This window comes from Balaenoptera physalus (assembly GCF_965194825.1).
Source record: "Balaenoptera physalus genome assembly, chromosome: 14".
In the NCBI taxonomy this organism is placed as follows: domain Eukaryota; kingdom Metazoa; phylum Chordata; class Mammalia; order Artiodactyla; family Balaenopteridae; genus Balaenoptera; species Balaenoptera physalus.
Window position 1 is genome coordinate 54,613,942 of NC_138893.1, and position 21,301 is coordinate 54,635,242.

Consider the following 21,301-nt stretch of genomic DNA (forward strand, 5'->3'; position numbering starts at 1 on the left):
TTATGCTCAATCCTTCATTCAGTCAAATCACAAATATGCCTCAAGTCCAGTCCCACTTCAAACATTTCAACTCAGCTCAACCCCCTACTTCAAACATTTTAATCCCCAAACTCTGCAACAAAGCAATCCTCAGAAATATTCAGAAGAGTATAAGGACAGAATGAGATGCTTATTTGTGTAAGCAAAGCAACTCTCTCCTATATTTACTGGGTTCAGAACACACTTTTTCACTTGAAATTCACTTCAAAGAGGTTGTACTATTTCATTTCCTGGTGTGTTAGTCCATAAATTTAACTTCCAACTGCATTCAGTTTAACAATATGCTGTGACAAACAAACAGAATGAATGTCTTTATGAGTATCATAAAAAAAATTCATTGGCAAGTACAGGAGGGCTGAATGATTGAAGAGAAAGTAAGAAATAAGGACTAAAGGTACTTGAAAGTCTCTGTCTCTCTTCCTTGACCTAATATTCAGAAGCCAATTATCTAAAAGACAACTGGTGTTTCACTTGAAAAATGACTAGTATTCTGAATACTTTACTTATTTAATATATAATATTTGGAAGCTATCCAAATAATTAATAAAGGCTTTTAAACATTTTTTATTCCAGATGTTTATCTTTATGTGAAAAACTAAGAGAAAATGAAGTCAATTGTTATAATTGCTAAATTATATGGCAGTGTTGTAAAACAATTACCACTTTAAAAAAATGACTGTAAATGCATTTATCTGATGATCGTGAGCTTGTAGCACTTTTGTATAATCAATGCATTTCATTTCTTGGTCTGTGTTATACTTATTTTATCTTTCATTTAAAACATTGATCATTTTTCAGAAAAAAATTGTGATAGCCTTAAACTAAAGCCAATAGACAATAGGAATTAACATACGGAAAAATACGTATGTATAGTAAGAGCCTAGTGTGAAATGTCACTATTAACTAGGCACTAATTTAGCTCTAAACTTACTGGGAGCTAAAGCAAAAATGGGTATATGAGGGTTTATAAAGGTTTCCTTATTTTTTCAAAAAAAAGAACACAAAAACAAACATGAATTAACCTGGGAAAGAACTCTCTTCACATTAAATTCTAACGTTAATTTACTACATCAGTCCTTGTATCTAAGACATGCAACATAACAGATAATCTATGTTTTATAAAAATGTAGAGAAATTCAATGTATGACAGTTTTACACTTGGCACTAAATAAAAAACAAAATATTAAAATATTACATCATAACTCAATAAAGTAATTTTCTCTAAGAAGTTATACTAATTGAGGATGTCAGTTGTGTTTTCAGTCTTATTGAATGGCCAGCGTCTGCCACCTCAAAGGTTACAGCCATTGTTAAATTGGACTTTTTTGGGTAGAATGTCATCTGGGACCTAGTAACTCTGACTAACTTGAAAGAGTTGGAGAAGATGGGAGGAGTGGAGCTCATTGTTAATATAAATGCCAATTTATAATTCATCTATGTTTTCTTGTTCTAGTACTTTGGAAGTGTTGCTGAAATCATCAAGAATCATCAACACAGTCCCCTGGTTCTTATTGACAGTCAGAATAACACAAAAGATTCCACAAGACTGAAATATGCAGTTAACGTTTCATAAATTAAAAAAAAATTTTTAAAGGAAGTCAACATCATTGCTTCAGACATTTTACCTACTTCTACTTTTGAGGAAAAAGTCCCAAAACTTCATATTTTGGATTATGAATCGTCCAGTAATAAAATAGAAGATGAGGAAGCTGTTGAGGTGGTCGTCGATTTCCTTATAAGAAGCTCACATGGACATGTTCTGTTGCCTGACTTGATGAACTGTTAATATCTGGTGAGGCTGAGAATATGCTACTAATATTCTCCAAATGAATGTCTTTATTTAAAAAAACAGGTGTAAAGTATTTTCAGTCATGTAAGAAAATAACACTCTACTTCCAAAATAAGAAAATTATACTCTTGGATAAAACAAAGCTGCTGAAAATTTAGACCACCACAATGGTCCTAGTGCCCCAGTGTAACTAGGACGTCTACTGTCAGTGCTTGACAATTGCCTTGGTTAAAATTTTAATGTGTAGAAAATAAAATATAGATAGTATATGATATTTATAAATACAGATAAGGGGGATGTAATGGTTCCTTTTTGTGAGCTCCCCACCATGGGAGATGTATACAGATATGAACTTTCTTATCCATGATTATGTTGTTAGCTTTGCTTATTAAATATAATTATACCCTCTTTGATCTGCATGTCTATTAAATGGACCCTAAATTTGATATGAGGTTCAGAGTGGGATGAGAGCAAAACTAGACTAAAAGCCTAGGGAAACAGCCCACAGAACAGGGGCAGAAAAGCAGACATTGATGAACACTCAGGAATAAAAGAGATACCATTGTGAGCAGCCATATCCAAGGTCTTAGGTTGTCCCAGCAATGTATTACACTTTGTCATATCAAAGCTTTTTATTCTACTGTGTACTTTAGACAGCACTGAAATGATAAAGCAGCTAATTAAGATAAATCTAATAATTAAATGAGGAATGCACTTGATCGCTGAGTAAGACAGCAGTCTGAAAGGATTTTGAAATTCTAGAAGGTTATGAACTCACAAACTCACTTATAAAAATAACTGTATTCTTAAATGTCATAATACCCCCCTTTCACTTTTATATTTATTTGTTTACTCACCATTTCCAGTGCTCTTAATTCCTTTGTATAGATCTAATATCCACCTGGTATCATTTTCCTTCCACATGAAGAATTTCTCTTAACATTTAAGATAGAGCAATTTTACTGGTGATGACATATCTTAGACTTCTCTTTTGTGAAAATTTCTTTGTTTTATCTTCATTTTTGAAGGGTAATTTTGCTAGAGAAAGAGTTCTAGGATGACTTCAGTACCTTAAAGATATCATTCCACTCTTCTGGCTTGCAGCGTTTCTGATGACAAGTCTGCAGTAATTCTTATCTTTGATTCTCAGTACATAATGTGTGCTTTTTTTCTCCGGCTGCAATAAAATTTTTCTCTTTATCACCTGTGATGACGAAAATGTGATTATAATGTGTATTGGTATGGTTTTCTTTGTGCTTTTCCTGCTTGAGCTTCATGTTGCTTCTTGGATCTTTGTATTTATAGTTTTCATCAAATTTAGGGAAAAAGTTTCAATTATTATTTTTTCTTCAAATATATTTTCTGTTATCCTTCTTCTCCTCCCCTTCAGGGACTCCAGTTACATGAATGTCACACTACTTGATATTGCCCCATCGTGTGACAGCAATGGAGGTGCACTGTTTGGATCTCCCATCAGGAAAAAATCTGACATGCCTTGGGTTTTGAGCCAAGCCTATGCTCTTCCTAAGCAGCCCTCAGTCTGGCCAATTCTGCCCAACATGGAATTCCTCTAACTAATGGATAGTCTTTAACCTAAAGTATCCATTGAGTTGGCTGACTTTGTCAGTGATGCATGGAAGTCTGAGGCTTTCTACACCCAATCCTGCTTCCATTCACCAACCTTTTCTTTCACCAGTATCAGATCTGCATTATGGTATGAAAGCTTTTCTTACTCAATCTTGCTCCATCCCCCAGGCATTACAGTCCAATAAACCTCTTGTACTCCAAATTCCATCTCAGCATCTTCTCCCCAGAAGACCCAAATGACAGATTTAGTACCAGGAGTAGTTTCAAGAAAGTAGGCATTAAGATGGCATCTTTGAACCAGATTACTCACCACCCAGTTGACAATAAGGACTCCATCCTTGGGGTATTTGAGGCATGAACCATCCCTGGTACAAAGTGGTGACCCAATTGCTAATCTCCTGCAGTGGGAGAGAAGAAAAAGCTGAAGACCAAACTCAGGTTTTAATACAGTTGCTGAACTGCAAAAATAATTTTTTTTTTTTTTTTTTTTGGTCACACTGCGTGGCTTGTGGGATCTTAGTTCCCTGACCAGGGATCAAACCCGGACCCACAGCAGTGAAAGCACTGAGTCCTAACCACTGGACCTCCAGGGAATTCCCTGCAAAGATAATTTAATGCTAAACCAAGACAGGTCTGTCATACCGAGGTCAGAGTCTTAGTTCAATAAACCTGAGACCCTGACAGATGGGATGAGAACATCTGGTGATGAATGGTGGTAAAACCATCATTAATGGGGAATGCCACCAATTATTTGGCTTCCCAGACTCCTCTGAACCCTCAGAGTCTGCAGAGTTAACCCCTCTCATTAAGAAATAGCATTCTGGGCTTCCCTGGTGGCGCAGTGGTTGAGAATCTGCCTGCTAATGCAGGGGACACAGGTTCGAGCCCTGGTCTGGGAGGATCCCACATGCCGCGGAGCAACTGGGCCTGTGAGCCACAACTACTGAGCCTGCGCGTCTGGAGCCTGTGCTCCGCAACAAGAGAGGCCGCGATAGTGAGAGGCCCACGCACCGCAATGAAGAGTGGCCCCCGCTCGCCGCAAGTAGAGAAAGCTCTCGCACAGAAACGAAGACCCAACACAGCTAAAAATAAATAAGTAAATAAATAAATTAAAAAAAAAAAAAGAAATAGCATTCTGCCTGCATGGGAAGACACTGCAGAGGCCTCTCCCCTGCAAGGCAACAGAAATACCCCTCAGGATATGCCCCTACCTTCTGTCCTGGCTGCTAGGCCAATAACCAAAGTTAACTTGCAGCTTAAATCAGCTATAAATGTGCTAGGCCTGCTGAGGGAGGAAAAGAATACATCCTGAAAGAGACTGAAGAATTAGGCACCATGTACTGGCAGGAGCTGAGGGAGTACCATGGAACTAGATTTTGAGAATACTTGAGCAAAGAAGCCAGAATATAAGATTGGATAAGGAATAATTTATTAACTTAAGGGCGCTTCTCAGGATACATAATTTAATACTCTGGCAATGACCCTAGGAGATGATGCAAACTCATTGGGTGGCTCCTGGAAGACTAGAAAAAGTGATGACCTTCACTGATTGAGGGTGAAATGCCTGAATTGCTATGGCAGATAGTGGAGGAGAGAATTAAAAGGCTCAGGGAAGTGAGCGTGCTGGAGTGGATATATTATGTGAGGGCAGAAGACCCACCAGCGAATTATGTCCCAAAGGACAAGTGTGATCACCAAGGCCATTAGAAATGCACTGGTAAGAAGGGAGCAAATATCACTAAGAAGTTCACTGGTAACCCTGTTCTGCTGGCCAGGGCTAATGGTAGCTAGGGCTAATAGTCTAAACCCTGGGACACTGATAGCAGCACTTACATATCAGAAGCCAGGGGGGGTCTCAATTATCATAACAAGATTAGGATACCAATCAAGGGGGCTCACAGAGTTGTGGATAAGGCTAACAGAAAATGGCATCAATTGAGGCAGAGTATGGGCCAATAAGGGTGTTGCTTTATATATATACATATATATCCCTTCCTGCTTCCAGTGTGTTTTTTCCCTATTACTGGTTTAGGGAAGCCCAGTGACAATCACTCTCCTCTGAGTTTCTCAGCCACCTAGCAGGTCACTTTTTGCAGACCAGTTCTGGGCTGTGGCGTCTTCCACTGAGCTTTTCTGCAGGACCCCCAGGCCAGGTTCTGCTAACTGGCTTTATCCCACCAGTTCTCACCAATGAATTTCTCTCAGCCACCCAGTACGCTCTAGCTTGGCCACACCCTCTATGAGTTTGTCTGCCACTCAGTGGGGAAACTTCCTCTGGACCAGCTCAAGGCTGCCAGCACCTTCCAGTGAGTTTCTTTAACTCTTAGCAGGAGTAGACCAGCTCTAGCTGACCAGCACCCTCCAATGAGTTTCACAGCCACTGAATTGACTATTCCCACAAACTGGCTCAGTCAGGTCTGCACCTTCTAGAAAATTTCTTCACTATCAGCAGCCTGAATGTCCCTGTGGCAGCTACAACCTCTTCAACAAGGCCTGAATCTCAGACTAGGGGTTGGTGAGCCCTATTCTAAGTGCTTAGTTTCTTCCTTGCTTATTCTCACTTGTCATTTCTGCATTCCTTAATATCCAATTTTCCCCTCCTAATAGTTAACCAACTTTTACTAGTTGATAATTTTAATGGTATTATTGAGATATAATTAACATACTATAAAATTCACCCACTTAAAACTATACAGTTCAGTGGGTTTGACTATATTCAGAGTTGGGCAACCATTACCACAATCTGCTTATAATCTTCTCACATCAAAAAGAAACTCCATACCTATAAGCAGACACTCTCCACTCTCCCCCAGCTCCCATCCTAGTCAACCACTGATCTAGTTTGTCTCTATAGACTTGCATATTTGACATTTCATATGAATGGGATCATACAATATGTGGTCCTTTGTGACTGCCTTCTTTCACTTAGCCTACTGTTTTCAATGTTCATCTATGTTATAGTATCAGTACTCCATTTCTTTTCATTGCTGAATAATATATTATATAGATATACCATATTTTGTTTATTCATTCATCAATTGATGGACATTTGAGTTGTTTCCACTTTTTGGCTATTATGGATAATACTACTATAAACAATTTTGTACAAGTTTTCGAGTGGATGTATGTTCTTCATTTCTTTTGGGTATATATCTAAAAGTGGAATTTCTGTGTCATATGGCAAATATACTTAACAGTTTGAGGAACACCCAACTGTTTTCCAAAGTGACTACACCATTTTACATCCTGACTAACAATGTATGAGTTTCTGTTTCTCTACATACTCATCAACCGTTGTTATTGTCTTTTTCACTGTAACCACCCTAAAGGGTGTGAAGTAATATCTCATTGTGCTTTGGATTTGTATTTCCCTAATGACTAAAAATGTTAACCATCTTTTCATGTTGTTATTAGCTATTTGTATATCTTCTTTGCAGAAACGTCTATTCAAATCCTTTGACAATTTTTCTTTTTTGGGGGGGGGGGCCGCACGGCTTGTGGGATCTTAGTTCTCCAACCAGAGATCGAACCCGGGCCCTTGGCAGTGAAAGCGCAGAGTCCTAACCACTGGACTGCCAGGGAATTCCCTCCTTTGACCATTTTTTAATTGAGTTGTTTGTCTTTTTATTATTGAGTTGTAATCATTTATGTGTATTCTGGGTACAATTCCCACATTAGATATATGATTTGAAAGTGTTTTCTCCCATTTTGTGGACTGTCTTGAGTTCTTTGAAACACAAATGTTTTCAATTTAATGAATTTCAACTTATCTGTTTCTAATATTTTAATCATTTTATTTCTAACATGTAGGTCTTTGATCCATTTTGAGTTATCTTTTATACATGGTATGAGGGAGTATCTAAATACATTCTTTTGCATGTGGATATCCAGCTGTCCTAGCAGTATATGTTAAAAGACGATTCTTTCCATGTTGAATTGTCTTGACATTCTGGTCAAAAATCAATTGATCATTAATGTTTGGGTTTATTTCTGGACTCTCAATTCTATTCCATCAATCTATATGTCTATTCTTACATCAGTACTACACTGTCTTGATTACAGTAGCTTTGTGGTAAGTTTTGAAATGGGGAAATGTGAGTTTTCCAATGTTATTCTTTTCAAAATTGCTTTGGCTGGTACTTCCCTGGTGGTGCAGTGGTTAAGAATCTGCCTGCCAATGCAGGGGACAAGGGTTTGAGCCCTGGTCTGGGAAGATCCCACATGCCACAGAGCAACTAAGCCCACGTGCCACAACTACTGAAGCCCACGTGCCTAGAGCCTGTGCTCCACAACAAAGAGAAGCCACTGCAATGAGAAGACCTCACACTGCAATGAAGAGTAGCCCCTGCCTGCCGCAACTAGAGAAAGCCTGCGCACAGCAACAAAGATCCACACAGCCAAAAATAAGTAAATTAATTAATTTAAAAAATTGTTTTGGCTATTCTGTATCTTGTGTTTCTATATGAATTTTAGAATCAGCTTGTCAATTTCTGGCAAAAAGGCAGCTGGAATTTTGACAGGGCTTGTATCAAATCTGTGAATCAATTTGAGTAGTACTGCCATCTTAACAATAAATGCACAAACATGTCATGTTTCTACATTTAGGTCTTCTTTAATTTCTTTCAACAATGATTTGTAGTTTCAGTGTAAAAGTCTTGCATTTCTTCTGTCAAATTTATTCCTAAGCATTTTATTCCCTTAGATGCCAAGTGGAATTTTTTTTCTTAATTACACTTTGATTGCTCACTGCTGAAGTATAGAAATAGAATTGATTTTTCTATTGATCTTGTATTCTGCACCTTTGCTGATCTCTTTTATTAGTTATAAGAGGTTTTTTAATGGATTCCTTAGGATTTTCCACACATAAGATCATGTCATCTAAAAATAGAGATATTTTAATTCTTCCTTTCCCATTTGGATGCCTAACTGCCACCAGTACAATGTTTAACAGACGCAGTGAGAGTGGACATCCTTTCTTGTTCTTGATCTTAAAGAGAAAGTTGTCAGTCTTTCACCCTTAAGTTTGATGTCAGCAGAGTCCTATAAATAAAAAACCTCATTCCTGGTATCAGAGGGAAACAGAACAGACTTCATTCATAGAGAATTGTAATTATTTGTTTTGACTACTCTGGTGACTTCCTGGAAGACTGGCTTTTGCCTGACATGAAGCTGGCAGAGAGCTACAGCTGCTACCTAGGGGCCATGTTGAAAACATTGACAGGTAGATGTTTTAGTCGCTGCTGTCTGATCCAATAGATAAAATTTGAGGCGATTTGGTTAGGGTTCTCCCTAACCAAAAAGCTAGGGAAGAAAGTAATAGGGCTTTGTAAAGCTTTAACATACTCCTGGGAATCTAGAAGGTCACACGCATGCCCACGACTGTGTGTACACTAAGGAAAGACCTGAGAATGCCATAAGCTCTCCTATCTGGCTGACCTGGAGGCTCTGCTGAAGTAAGAAGTGAAGGCTAAGGCAGAGCTTTAAGCTGCCTGGCTAAGTGCTGCAGGGTCACCACAAAAACACACACAGTGTCCCTTGGCAAACACTGAGAGACTTTTTCATTCCAAGTATATAAGGAATCCTCTGTCCAATCATTAGCTGACCCTTAAGCTAACATTACAGAGACTTTATTGGTGACACATAACAAAGAATAAAGACTTTACAAACTTAGTTCAGACAAGTTACTAGACAAACAAATACAACAAGCAAAAATGACAACAAACCCTGGAGGGTGTGTGGGGGGAGGTGGAGAACCTGATTTTCAGAGTTGCCACATTATAATATTTTAAATGTCCTGTTTACAACAAAAAAATTGCAAGGCATGTGAAGAAAGAGGAAAGTATTGCCCAGACACACAGAAAAGCAATCAATAAAAATCCTGAAAAAGCCCAGGCACTGGATTTTCTAAACAAAGATTTTAATTTAGCTATTTTAAATATGTTTAAAGAGCTGAAAGAAACCATGTTTAAAGAATGAAAAAAAGTAAGAGAATGATGTCTCAACCAAATAGAGAATATAAATAAATAGACAGAATTTATGAAAAGAAATTTTAATTCTAGAACTTTCAATTATACAGTTGAAAAGTAAAATAACTGAAATGAAAAATTCACTAGAGGGGCTCAGCAACAGATTTGAACAGGCAGAAGAAGGAATCCATGAACTTAAAGATAAGTCAATTGATATTGCCCATGTTGAGAAACAGAAAGACAAAAAATGAAGAGAAATGGACAGAGCCTGAGAGATCTGTGGGACACTATCAAGCATAACAGCATACTAAAAAGTGAGTCTCAGAAGGAGAGAAGAAAAAGCATCAGAAAGCATATCTGAAGAAATAAAAACTTCCCAAATTTGATGAAAAACATTAGTCTATCAACCCACAAAGCTTCAAGAACTTCAAGTAGGATAAACTTAAAATGTGCACACAAGGCATATCATAATCAAGCTATTGAAAGACAGAGAATCTTGAAAGCAGCAAGAGAGAAGTGACCCATCACATACAAAAGGTTCTCAGTAAGATTAACAGCTGATTTCTCATCGGAAACCATAGAAGCCAGATGGCAGTGAGATGACATAGTCAAAGTTCTGCATAGAAAAAACTGCCAACCAAGAATTCTATATTCAGCAAAACCAACCTTCAAAAAGGAAAGAAAAATTAACACATTTTCAGATAAACATTGCTAGCAGAACTGTTCTACAAAAAAAGTCCTTCAGGTTTAAAGGACACTACATAGTAATGCAATTCCACACAAAGAAATACACAACTGATAAATGTAAATACAAACACCAGCATAGGTAAATATAAAAGACAAAAAATACATACATTTTACTTGTAACTTTTCCTCCCTCTAATTTAAAAGAAAAATGCATAAAGCAATAATTATAGATCTACATTGATGGGCACACAATTTATAAAGCTATATAATCTGTGACAATAACAGCACGGGGGGTGGAGAGATGAAGCTATACAGAGCAAAGTTTTTATTATTGAAATTAAATTGGTATTAATCCAAACTAGGTGAAATAGATCAGCTTTACAATGTCTTTTTCTAATAAAAACTCGATATATCTTTTGTCTCTTATTTTTTCATTTGTGATTTTGGTGATGACACCAAAGAAGAAGTCTAAGAAGGCTTTGACTAAACAACGGTCATAAATATTTACTTCTATATTTTCTACTACAAGATTTACAGTTTTTTCTTATATTTCGGTTTATACTCCATTTTGAGTTAATTTTTGTGTATGTGGTGTGAGGAAGACTGTTTTTCTTCACTTTTTTTTTCTGTCTGTACTTCATATTTCACAATTTCTATCTATCCTCAGGTTTGCTAATTCTTCTGCCAGTTCAAATCTACTGTTGAGCTTCTCTAGTAAATTTTTCACCTTGGTTATTGTACTTTTCAACTCAAGAATTTTCATTTCGTTCTTTTTTTGTAATTTCTATCTTAATATTTTCCATTTGATGAGACTGTCAGTATACCTTAATTCTTTAAATCTGGTTTCCTTTAGGTCTTTGAACCTATTTATAATAGCTGCTTAACATTTATCCTACATCTGGTACCCCTCAAAGGAAGTTTCTATTGCCTTTTTCCCTCATATGTCACACTTTGCTGTTTCTTTGAATGTCTAATTTTATGTTGAAAGCTGGACATTTTAGGTAACATATTGTAGGATCTCTGCATACTCCTCGCCCACTCTGGACTTGTTTTTAGTAATTTGGCTAAACTAATTCACCAAGTCTTTTTCCCCTCACAGTATGCAGCCTCTGTTGTCACTGCTCAACTTGTTTCCCCCTCATTTTTATCTTTAAGCCTGACTTCCTAGGGGTTGCTTTCAAGTCAACACCACCTAGCAACCAGCCAGATTGATGAGAGGTTGTGCTTAAGCCCCCTGAATCAGTAAGAGATTTACACCCTTTACCATTGGATTTGTGACTTGGAGGCTGCTTTCACTGTTTAGGGAGTTTACAAGACTTGCCCTACATTCAGCAAGGGTTGCTCCTATGTGGTTGCAGCCTTGAGCAATGCACACATTCTTTCTGATTACAAGGGATGTCTGCAGTTTTATCCAGACTTTCTCTATCTCTCTCTCTCCCTCCTTACCTCTCTCATCTTTAAGCTTCTCAATGATATCTAGTGGTATCACCAGCAACCGTTAGCCTTCAGTATCTGCTAGATGATTGCTCTATTGTTTTCAACAATACTATAGGGTATAAGTTGCTCCAGTCTGATCCAGATAAAGTCAGGCCCCTTGTAACAGACAGCATGATTACCAAATCTTTGACGCTCACTCCAACCCTCCCCTGAACAGGACCCCTGTGCCTCTGTGCTATGGAGCAGCTTGCGGGGTGGGGGAATGTTGGGAAACTGGGTCTACATTGAATGCTCCCTGAATACTCCCCGTGGAACAGCTGTGTTGGTGGCTGGGGAGGGCATAGGAGGAGACTAGAATGTGCCAAGGTTCACCAGCTGCTGAATGTACATACAATAGCTCTTCTGCCCCAGGAAAGCTGGGAGCGATGTATGCTGCCACATGACTGCCAATCCAACCAGAGCAGGTTAAGTCTCTTATAACAGAGCTGTGAGGGAAAGGGGGGACTGCACAGTTCTGTAGCTGCTGCCCTGTCCTGATTTTTATACTGCATGAATTAGGAGTGGGGCAATGGGCACCACTATCCAGCTGCCACCACCTTATTCAATACAAGCCTTCTGTGGGGCACAGGCATGGAAAATGAGATCTTCCGAACAGCAGTATATTTAATCTTACACCCAGAAACACTGTATTTCTCCCAGTTAGGTTCTGTGGTTTTTCTTTTGGAAGCTTCACACAATTTTTACTTTGTGGCTCTTATTATAAATGGGTCTTCTTTTATTGCCTCCCAAATGATTACTCTTAAGTGTTCAGAAAACTATTTCTCAACGTACTCTCTTGGATTTTCAAAGTATTGAAATAAAGTCATTTGCAAATAGTATTTTGGTCTCTCTCCAAGTTTTCATTTTGCTTTCTTACAATAACAATAGCAATAACTTATGAAATAATTGATGACAGTAGGCACCTATGTTTCACTACTTAATCGAAAAAGGCAATTTGAGTTGCAACCTGAATATAACCTTCACTTTTGGTTGAAGGATTCTAAAGTATTAAGGAAGAATTCTTCTTTTAACATATTAAAAATGTCTCTACTAGGAATTAGTATTTTTTAGTAAGTACATTCTTGGCATTGACTAAAATCATGATTTTCAAAATTGATGTACATTAACATTCCTCCTACATTACTCAAGTTTACACTATGATAATTTATGATATTCACTTTTTAAAGAAAAAAGATTCTTAAACTTGGGGCATGTATTAACAGAAGCCATTTTAGACAGAGAAATAGTCAAAAAATAATTCAAAAAAGATTATCAAACACCTCTTCCAAGATATTGGCTACTTCTTAATTGTCTAGTTATTAAAGGAAGCATACTTAAAGCAATGAACATCCAAATCAACCAAGCTGATCCTATTTCAGCTCTCCATTATAGGGAAATTCTTTTTCAAATACTGCACTCTTAACTAACATCCCCCAGCAAGTTTTACCAGGTGAAATCCCCAAGGCACTTTGCTGAAAACAAAGATCGTAACAAATTGCTGTGACAAGGAACAGAGCCAACACCTCAACACAAATGGGACATATCCTAAGTAAGCAGATGTCAATGGTGAAAAGGAATCACTTACTAAAAAGAAAAAATCTGAAGTGAGTTGCATGGAATTAATACAACATTCTGTTTTCAGCTAACCTCCCTTTCCCCCCATCCTAAAGAATTCCTATTACTTTTTCTCACCAGTGATTTCAAGTCACACTAGAAGAACTAGTATCTATTTCTCATCTAACCTGGACATAAATTCTCACAGCAATTAATCTCATTTTTAATCCCTCCATAACTTGCATTACCCTTGGCACACGAAAGACCTATCTACTTCATCCACTAATTATTTTCATTACCTTTACATTCACTTCACTTTTAAACAAATACATCTACCTTGGTTAACTGTATATACATACATTTTAGTTTTTATACCTTGTAACTTTTATATAGCTGGTGTATATCACACACAAAAAAACTATATCAAACTTCTGTTTTGAATAAAAATCTCAATCTAAGAACTGATCTTTGAGAGAAAACAAGGGTTGGTAAACCATTTGATGGGCCAAATTTGGCCCACTGACAGGTTTTTTTTAACAAAGTTTTATTAAAATACAGGCAAATTCATTCATGCGTTGTCTATGGCTGCTTCTGCGTTATGACAAAGTAGTTAACGACAGAGACTAATGGCCTACAAAGCCTAAGTTATTTGTCTGACACTTTACTGAAATACCTCACTGACTCCTTAATGAAAACAAAAATTTGTATAACAAACTATTAGAATTCAATCTGTGCTGAATGCTTAGTATTGAAATTATATTTCAATTATATTTCAAACTCTGAAAGTTGAACTATTATTTTAAGTGAATGACAAATAGTGAGGCCCATTTCAATGCAGAAGGACAAATAGGAAAAAATGAAAATCTCCTGACCCAGAAGTTGGATTGCAAAAATAACACTAACTCTTCCAGTTGTAATAAGAACTTCAAACTAATGAACATCATATTTTGGAAAGCCATCTTTAGCTAACTTTCAGCCAGAAGGAAAGAAAGGATAGAGGGTTTTATTTTCAGATTTTCTGCTCTGGCAATAAAGAGGCTCCAAGCAGGCTTTCCTCCTTCAGAATAACCTAGTTTAAAAACAAAAACAACTCATAAAAGGTATCAACTAGAGTATCTGGGGCATGAAGCTTTTTAAAATAGCTTTTAAAACCTTAAGGCAAAAAGTATGTATCTTGACATTAGATTTTTTTTTACTGGTATGGCTATTCTGAAATATATTTTTATAGTGCTGCAAACATTGGCAAGACACTTCCTTCTCTCTCTTCTCTATTCACAGAAGGTGATGCATCATAATAGATCTAACCATAACAGAGCAACATTTCAGTTTTACTGCCGTTAGGGTACTGAAGAACATAAGCCTCTCTGTGGCTTTTCTTACCAGCATAGTTAAACTATAATAATATGTTACCCTTCTCAAACAAAATCTCAAAATTTCACCTATAATTTTGGGGAAAAAAAATCCCAAACTTCATTTTGCATTCACTAGCATTAAAAAAAAAAAAAAAAAAAGGCTTTGAAAACTAAGTATTTCCCACTAGAATAAAATTCCCATTTGACTTCAGCATAGTAAAAAAATTATGTAAACACAAACTTAAGATAAATTTAATTGAAGAAAACATTCATTACAGAAATTAACAATGCTTACCATTCTTTAAACACCATATACATTATTAATATATACTGTATATTTCCAATCAACTCCGTTCTTAGGCTCAATTTAAGAAACACAATTGTAACAGGTTTTATACAAAAAATACTTCACTTCTAAGAAAGTAGACAAACTGCACAAAAACAGTACATGTATAATGTGCATAGCAAGATAGCTTGAAGCATCTATGTATGGCTTTCTTTAAAATAAAATTATTGGGGGAGTGGGCCCATTTGGGACCTAATGTTACAGTTGACGTATGTAAACTGTTTCACATCTTTTAGGCACTTGCTAACAATAGTGTTCAATCCCTGAAAACTGAATTTATCAAAAAAAAAAGAAATTGTACATCTGAAATAAAAACCAAAAAAATAACATGGGTAAAGTCTTATATATTCCTTTTAAATTAAACGACAAGTTTTATTAGTGCATGCACAGAACTAAATTGAAAGAAAATAAACTTTTTATGTCAAAGACTTTCTGTGCAAAATTTACATAACTGAAAGGTACAAAAATATGTACAGGTTCTAAATTCTTTGTTATATACAGAAAAGGAGCCCTGAAGTTTTCATTCAATCAATGAAAATGTCATAACACTAGTAGTAACAATGTAACAAAAATTAGTATATAATTTTTTAATACAAGAACTCCATTGTCCAATGGTCCAACAAAATTTGATCCAAACTTACAAAATGGGAAGTTTAAATCGATGATTCTGTTGTCATGAAAATATTCATTTAAAAACTCTACCTGTTGGACATACCCCTTCAGAATCTGTCCTGAAGTTTTATGCACTGTCACTGAGTCCACTATTAATGCTTCTTCAATTTCCAACTGCAAACAATCAGTAATCTGCTTTGGGTTGTCATACTGAAAAGTTGCTAACAAAAATGGTTTGTCCCAATGTGGACATGTTCAGACACTAATAATAAACACAAAAGTATGATTTGCTTTGCTAATCTTACTTCAAAATATTGTTTCTGAGGAATAACTTTTAATTTTCAAGAAAAGCCATTCCCTTGGAAGTGCTTCTATGTTTCACTCTTTTTAAAAGGGATGGCAACCAAGAAAAAAATTGGCCACTTGGTTTACGAGGGGACAATTTAAATCAAATAAACAGTTCTGTGCAAGGGAATCACTGGGGAATATAACCAAATTCAGAAAAATGTTCAAGTTCTTTAAATGAACTTCAAACTAGACAAAGAGAGTTTAATTCTTCTCTCGAGATTGCCCATTTACTGCAACACTTGAGAGCCATTTAGAAAAAGAAAATCACGTTGGAAGAGTGTTCCAATCAATGACATGGAACACAGCTTACAAGGAAAAAAGATCTGCTTGTCAAAAACTCTTATCAACAATCATATGAGGTGTAACTGTAGTGAGTTAAATGTACCCTCAAAGGAGCTTAACTACGTTCAAAAGAACATTTTGCAGATGTAGAGTAAGTTCTTTACCCAAGTTCTCTTAGAGTATCTTCACAAATAATGAGAAACTCCTTCAGTTCCATAATCAAAGAGATCTCAACCTCTTCAGGGGAGCTATAATTATCAGAATCATAAGGCTGGTGGAAGAAGAGAGGGAATGGGGCTGTCAGCTGTTACTCTCTACTAAGAGTCACTAAACTGGGAAAACTGTTTTATCAAAATTTTCTTTAGCCCTAACTTCCCGAGAACACATTTTAAAAAATTAAATCAAGGTGTATCTGTGCTGATTAGTTTCTTTCAAAACTTAACATGTGCACTGACAGCATTCTCAAATATCACACTAAAACTTTTGCTCTTCCATGGAAATATAGCCAACTTTTAAATGTTTAACTTCAGGTACTATATTGAAGTAAAAAATGTCTGCATTAGTAATTCAACCCACTATTTTCTTCTAAGGTAATTTTACTTTTCTTTTCCTTGGTAATTACAGTAAATTATTCTAACATGTTCCAATCACGAGTAGCTTCCATTAAATGTCTCTGACCATGACCAGCCCAAGCATCCTGATTGTCAAATACTCTACCACAAAACCAACAGTTAAATTTAGCCTTCAGAACGTTTTCAGAGGTAGTTTTCACAATCTGGTAATTGTTTTTGCTTGTCTTTTTGAGAGTTAATTTTAGCACAAATCTTTCTTTCACAGAACTAACAGGTTTAAATGTTTTGTGCCTCTTGGGAAAATCATCGTAAGTTGTTTTAGAAGGGTTATAACAAACTGGTTTCAGTAAAGCACTGATAGTTCTTTTTGACAATGAAACCTTAAGTACACGTCCATTAAATTTAGCAATAGTTTTCATTACATTTACTACTTCTGGGGCATCTGCATCAGGATGATTCAAAACTACAACTGGTTGGTTTCTCCTAGGACATTTCACAAGCTGTTTGGAACTGAAGGGGAAAAGCCGCAAAGTTCTGACTGAATCTTTTGAAAGCCTGGGTCTGATGAATCCGAACGATTCATGGACATCTTCAGGCTTTGCTTTTTCTTTACACTTTCTGTGTAATGCTTTTTTTCTTGGAGGTTCTTGGTAACTATCCCTACACTTGCGTTTACAGTTTCTGTTTCTAGATACAAAGGAAGTTTCAGAATCTTTACTTCTTTCATGAGTTTTCATTCTTGAACATTTCTTTTTCGAAGTCTTTTTCTTATTGAAGTTTCTCTCAATTGTACAATTTGTTTTACACCTTAATACCCTGGCCTCTGAATGGTTAGTGATACCTATTGGTTCCTCAGAAGATTCTGGGCATGTTGCAGTAGAAGTTATCACAATTTCATTTGCTGGCATCATATCATCTAGTAATAAGGGTAAGGCATCTCTAGAAGATTCTGGCTCTTTCTGCTCTCCTCCTATAGTCTGATTAGATGGTACATTGTCTTTCTGCAGTGAGGATGCAGAGTTGTTTACTGACAGATTATTAGCAGCAGTCACATTTAAAACAGGGTTAAAAATTTTCAGCAGTATTTTTTGTGGTGTTCCTTCAGGTTTCTTTGGCTGTATATTTTTATAATAAGTACTATTCGGGACTAATTTAGACTTAAGCAGCTCAGTCTTATTTGGCATCACACACTTTAAAAAAACAGCTTGTTTGCCATCAGGCAAAAGGGTGTAAAGAGGTGGTTTTGGAAAAATCTTGTTCTGCTGTTTTACTGAATCTGAGATATTCAACTTAGTGCCCTGATGCTCAGATATTATATTAGGAGCAGGAACACCTTTCACTGAAGAACTTGCTGGCGTTTTAATAATGTAAGGGCCTTTTAATGACAAAGTATTTTCTGAGCTACTTTTCATGCTCAAACAGCTGCCAATGCTGGAACAAAGTGCAGGGGTTAGACAATTACTGTTTGGTTCTACTTTTAAAAAAGGTGTTCTGCAAGGCTCCTTATTTGTAGTTCCACAAGCTTGAGCATTCTCAGTTTTGACAGCAGAAACACCTTCAAGTTTCCCATTATTAAATGTTAAAATCATCCCAGGTTTCTTGTTTAAAAGGAGAGAGGCAGGGACACCTTGTGTATTAACCAATGGAAGTGGTCTTCCTGAAACATGTAATCCAGGCTTGTTAGCAATGTGCAATGGTACAAAAAAGCCTTTTGGAGTCTGAACAAAGATCGCCTTTTTTGGTTCTGAATTTACAAGTGGACTCTGCACATATAAAGAACCTATATTTTGCGTAGTGGCTCGTAGTTTGTCTTTTACAAGCTGCTGTGTAATTATCGCATCTGACTGAGTCTTAGGTAATGTGCCAAAACCAGAAATTCTAGGGGTCTTCTCTGAATCTCTCACATCTTGTGACATTGACAACATGTGTTTTTCTTTTCCACTACATTTTAAATTCAGATCATTTGTAGCCACATTAATCCCCATATTACCAGATGGAATCGGAAAGAAGCCTTGTACTTTCAAGTCTTTTGAAGATTCAACTATTTTGTCTTCTCCCTCATGTTTCTGAAATGACTGGTCATAATGAAGCGGCAGGTCTTTATCTGGAGTGTTACTAGAGTCTTGTTTTACATCAGGTTTTGCTTTTAATACCTCTTGAAGTAACTGGTTTATTTCAGGTGGCAAAAGTTCTGACGCCTGTTGGCTCTGGAGAGAGAAAACAGATGTAATTCTAGGCATCATAGGTGACTCAACACTAGAAACGTCATCCCATTTAGGCTTTTCAGTCATGCTCTCTAAATTCTGATTTTCATTAGTGTATAGATTCTGTCCATCAATGTTTTGTCCTTTTTCTAAAACACACTGTTCTTCAATTTCAGCTTGTGTTTTTAAAGTTCCATCTTTAGTATTTAAATGACTAATAGATGCTAACAGGCTATCTGGGTTTGAGCTCTCCTTCCTCACTAGTGATAAAACTGACTCACTTATTGGTTGTTGAACTACTGTCTTGCTTGATGAAGATTCTCTTTGAGGGTTTTCACACACTGCTGTCCCTGAAAACCTACGACGTTTATTAGAATTATTCACTTTTGAGTAATTATGAAAAGGTAATGATCCTTGGTTGGAAGATTCAACAGGTAACTCAGAGTTGACATAATTAATGCAATAGTTATGCATATCTCCACTGTTGTATGAATTCGGTTTGGTAGTACAGGTGACTTTATCTGGACTTTTCATGGCACTACCTGATACCTCAGGGTGACAATGAGTAATATGACTTCCCCATAAGTCAACATTCTCTCTTGTTTCTACTTTTGTGGTCAAATTCACCGATGCTGTAATCAATTCTGATGTTATCGGCAAAGGAGAAACACTTTTTTCATCATCCATAGTTGGAAGCATATTACTTGTTTGAGATAGTAAAGCCATTTCTTTTTCTGAAGTTACCTTCCCTGAAAGTATAGGAGATGAAGATGAAAATGGAGTAGCTGCTTTCATGTAAACTGTGTCATTTAACTCAGTTGTTACTCCTGTTAAAAATGCAGTAGTGTCCAAAGTCTGGGGCTGCAAAATTGCAGTACTGTCCCTTACAGCACCTGACTGTGAGCCTGGTGAATATAAATTCTGTTTATTGGTAGGCAACAGTTTTATTACAATATGTTGTTTTCCATCCACCATCTTAAAGCCCATAAACTTAGCACTGTAGTTAGCAGGAATTGTTATTCTATTATTTTTTACCATTAACACTGTAGGTCCTTGTACAGCAGTCTTCAAGAAACCTGAAGTAGAATTTGATCCCTCTTCAGCTCCATTACATTGCCCAGTGGACAGAAGAGTTGGCTTTTCTGACTCTGACTCAGCAGGTTTATCATTATTCTCACAGTATAGTCTTTCATCTTTTTCTTCATTTAAATGTTCCTGAACAAGATGGCTCTGGTCTTCAGATTTAGCCTGTGTTTTGTTCACTTTTTTAAGCACTTGAGTGTTTTTTTCTATACTTCTGTCACTTCCATTGTTGATTTTCTTACGTTTCCAGAATGTCTTCCTTGATGCACCTATTTTATATCTTTTCAATATTAGTTTAAGTCCTGCTGAAGTCTTTGCCATCCTTTTTTCATATTTGTCTTTTTCCAGTTTTTCTTTCGCATATAAATGTTCTTTGTGCAAAGTTATAACATGTCTTACAAGGTGCTCTCTCCTGGTAGCACCATAGCTACAATATTGACAAGTGAAGGGAAACGTACCAGAGTGAATATGAAGGTGCTTCTGAAGCTCTCCTTTGGTTAAACATATATAATGGCATTTACCACATCTATAAAGGATTTCGTTATGTCTATGTATGTGCTGAACAAATGTGCCAACATCCTGGGTGGAGAATTCACACTTTTCACATTGAAAATTACCATTTACACAATGTGTGGATGAAAAATGCTTTGTTAAGTCTAATAAAGTATATAAATTCTCATTGTTACAAATGTCACATTTCACTAAAGTAATTCTATGGGTTCGTCTGTGTTGTTTGAATACCTGGAAGTCATTTGCTGAAAAACTGCACATTTCACAAGGATATGAAGGTAATTCACCACGGTGCCACATTTGGAAGTGTTTCTGCAAATCATTTGGGCTATACCGAGTACTATCTCGGCACTTCAAACAGTTGAAGTTGAGTATTTTTGCAGACATTTTTACACCTTCTTCAACTCTCTCAGACTTATGGAGTAACATACACTCCTCTACACAGTTTACAGTCTTTATACTGATAGATTTTCTTGCAGTCTGTGGTTTATGCTGAAATAATTTTCTGTATTTGTCAACTTCATGTTTCAATAGGACCTCATTTGGAATATTTATCTTCGGCAAAACAATTTTCACATTTTTTAGTTCATAATGAAAACTACTTTCTGAAATTTTTGGTTTAAGTACTGATCTGATAGTATCAACTATCTTATTTTTCACATCATAATCTCCTTTTAAAGTATTCTGTTTTTCATCAAAAAATAAATGTTTCTGTTCAGATGGCATGATTTAACCAAAAAAATCCCAATTTCTTTTTTTCCTGCAAACTCTTGAAGTTACTTGTAATTTGAACAGGAAACAATACTGTGCCGAGACATCTTCAAAATACCAGGATTTTTCCCACATTAACTCACCTAAAATCAAACAAAGAACTGAAATGTTCATCACAGAAGT

General features: G+C 36.4%; 2 protein-coding genes across 5 annotated transcripts in view; one reads left to right on the forward strand and one right to left on the reverse strand.

Moving 5' to 3' along the window:
* Window positions 1-3,028, forward strand: part of BLNK (B cell linker) — an 83,651-nt gene extending 80,623 nt beyond the window's left edge. For all 3 annotated transcript variants that reach the window (XM_082423789.1, XM_082423790.1, XM_082423791.1), the window contains one exon: window positions 1,493-3,028. In XM_082423789.1, the coding sequence (XP_082279915.1) occupies window positions 1,493-1,612 (120 nt within the window). In that variant the 3' untranslated portion in view covers window positions 1,613-3,028. The remainder of the gene's footprint in view (window positions 1-1,492) is intronic.
* ZNF518A (zinc finger protein 518A) overlaps window positions 1-21,301 on the reverse strand; it is a 50,212-nt gene that overhangs the window by 12,872 nt on the left and 16,039 nt on the right. The window contains exon 5 of one of the 2 annotated variants that reach the window (XR_014253088.1): window positions 3,726-3,813. Coding sequence is in view for 1 of the 2 variants with exons in the window: in XM_082423633.1 (XP_082279759.1) it covers window positions 16,667-21,133 (4,467 nt within the window). In the remaining variant the exon portion in view is untranslated. Of the gene's footprint in view, window positions 1-3,725; window positions 3,814-14,686; window positions 21,262-21,301 lie in introns of those variants that run through there. The other variant, XM_082423633.1, reaches the window with a different exon arrangement.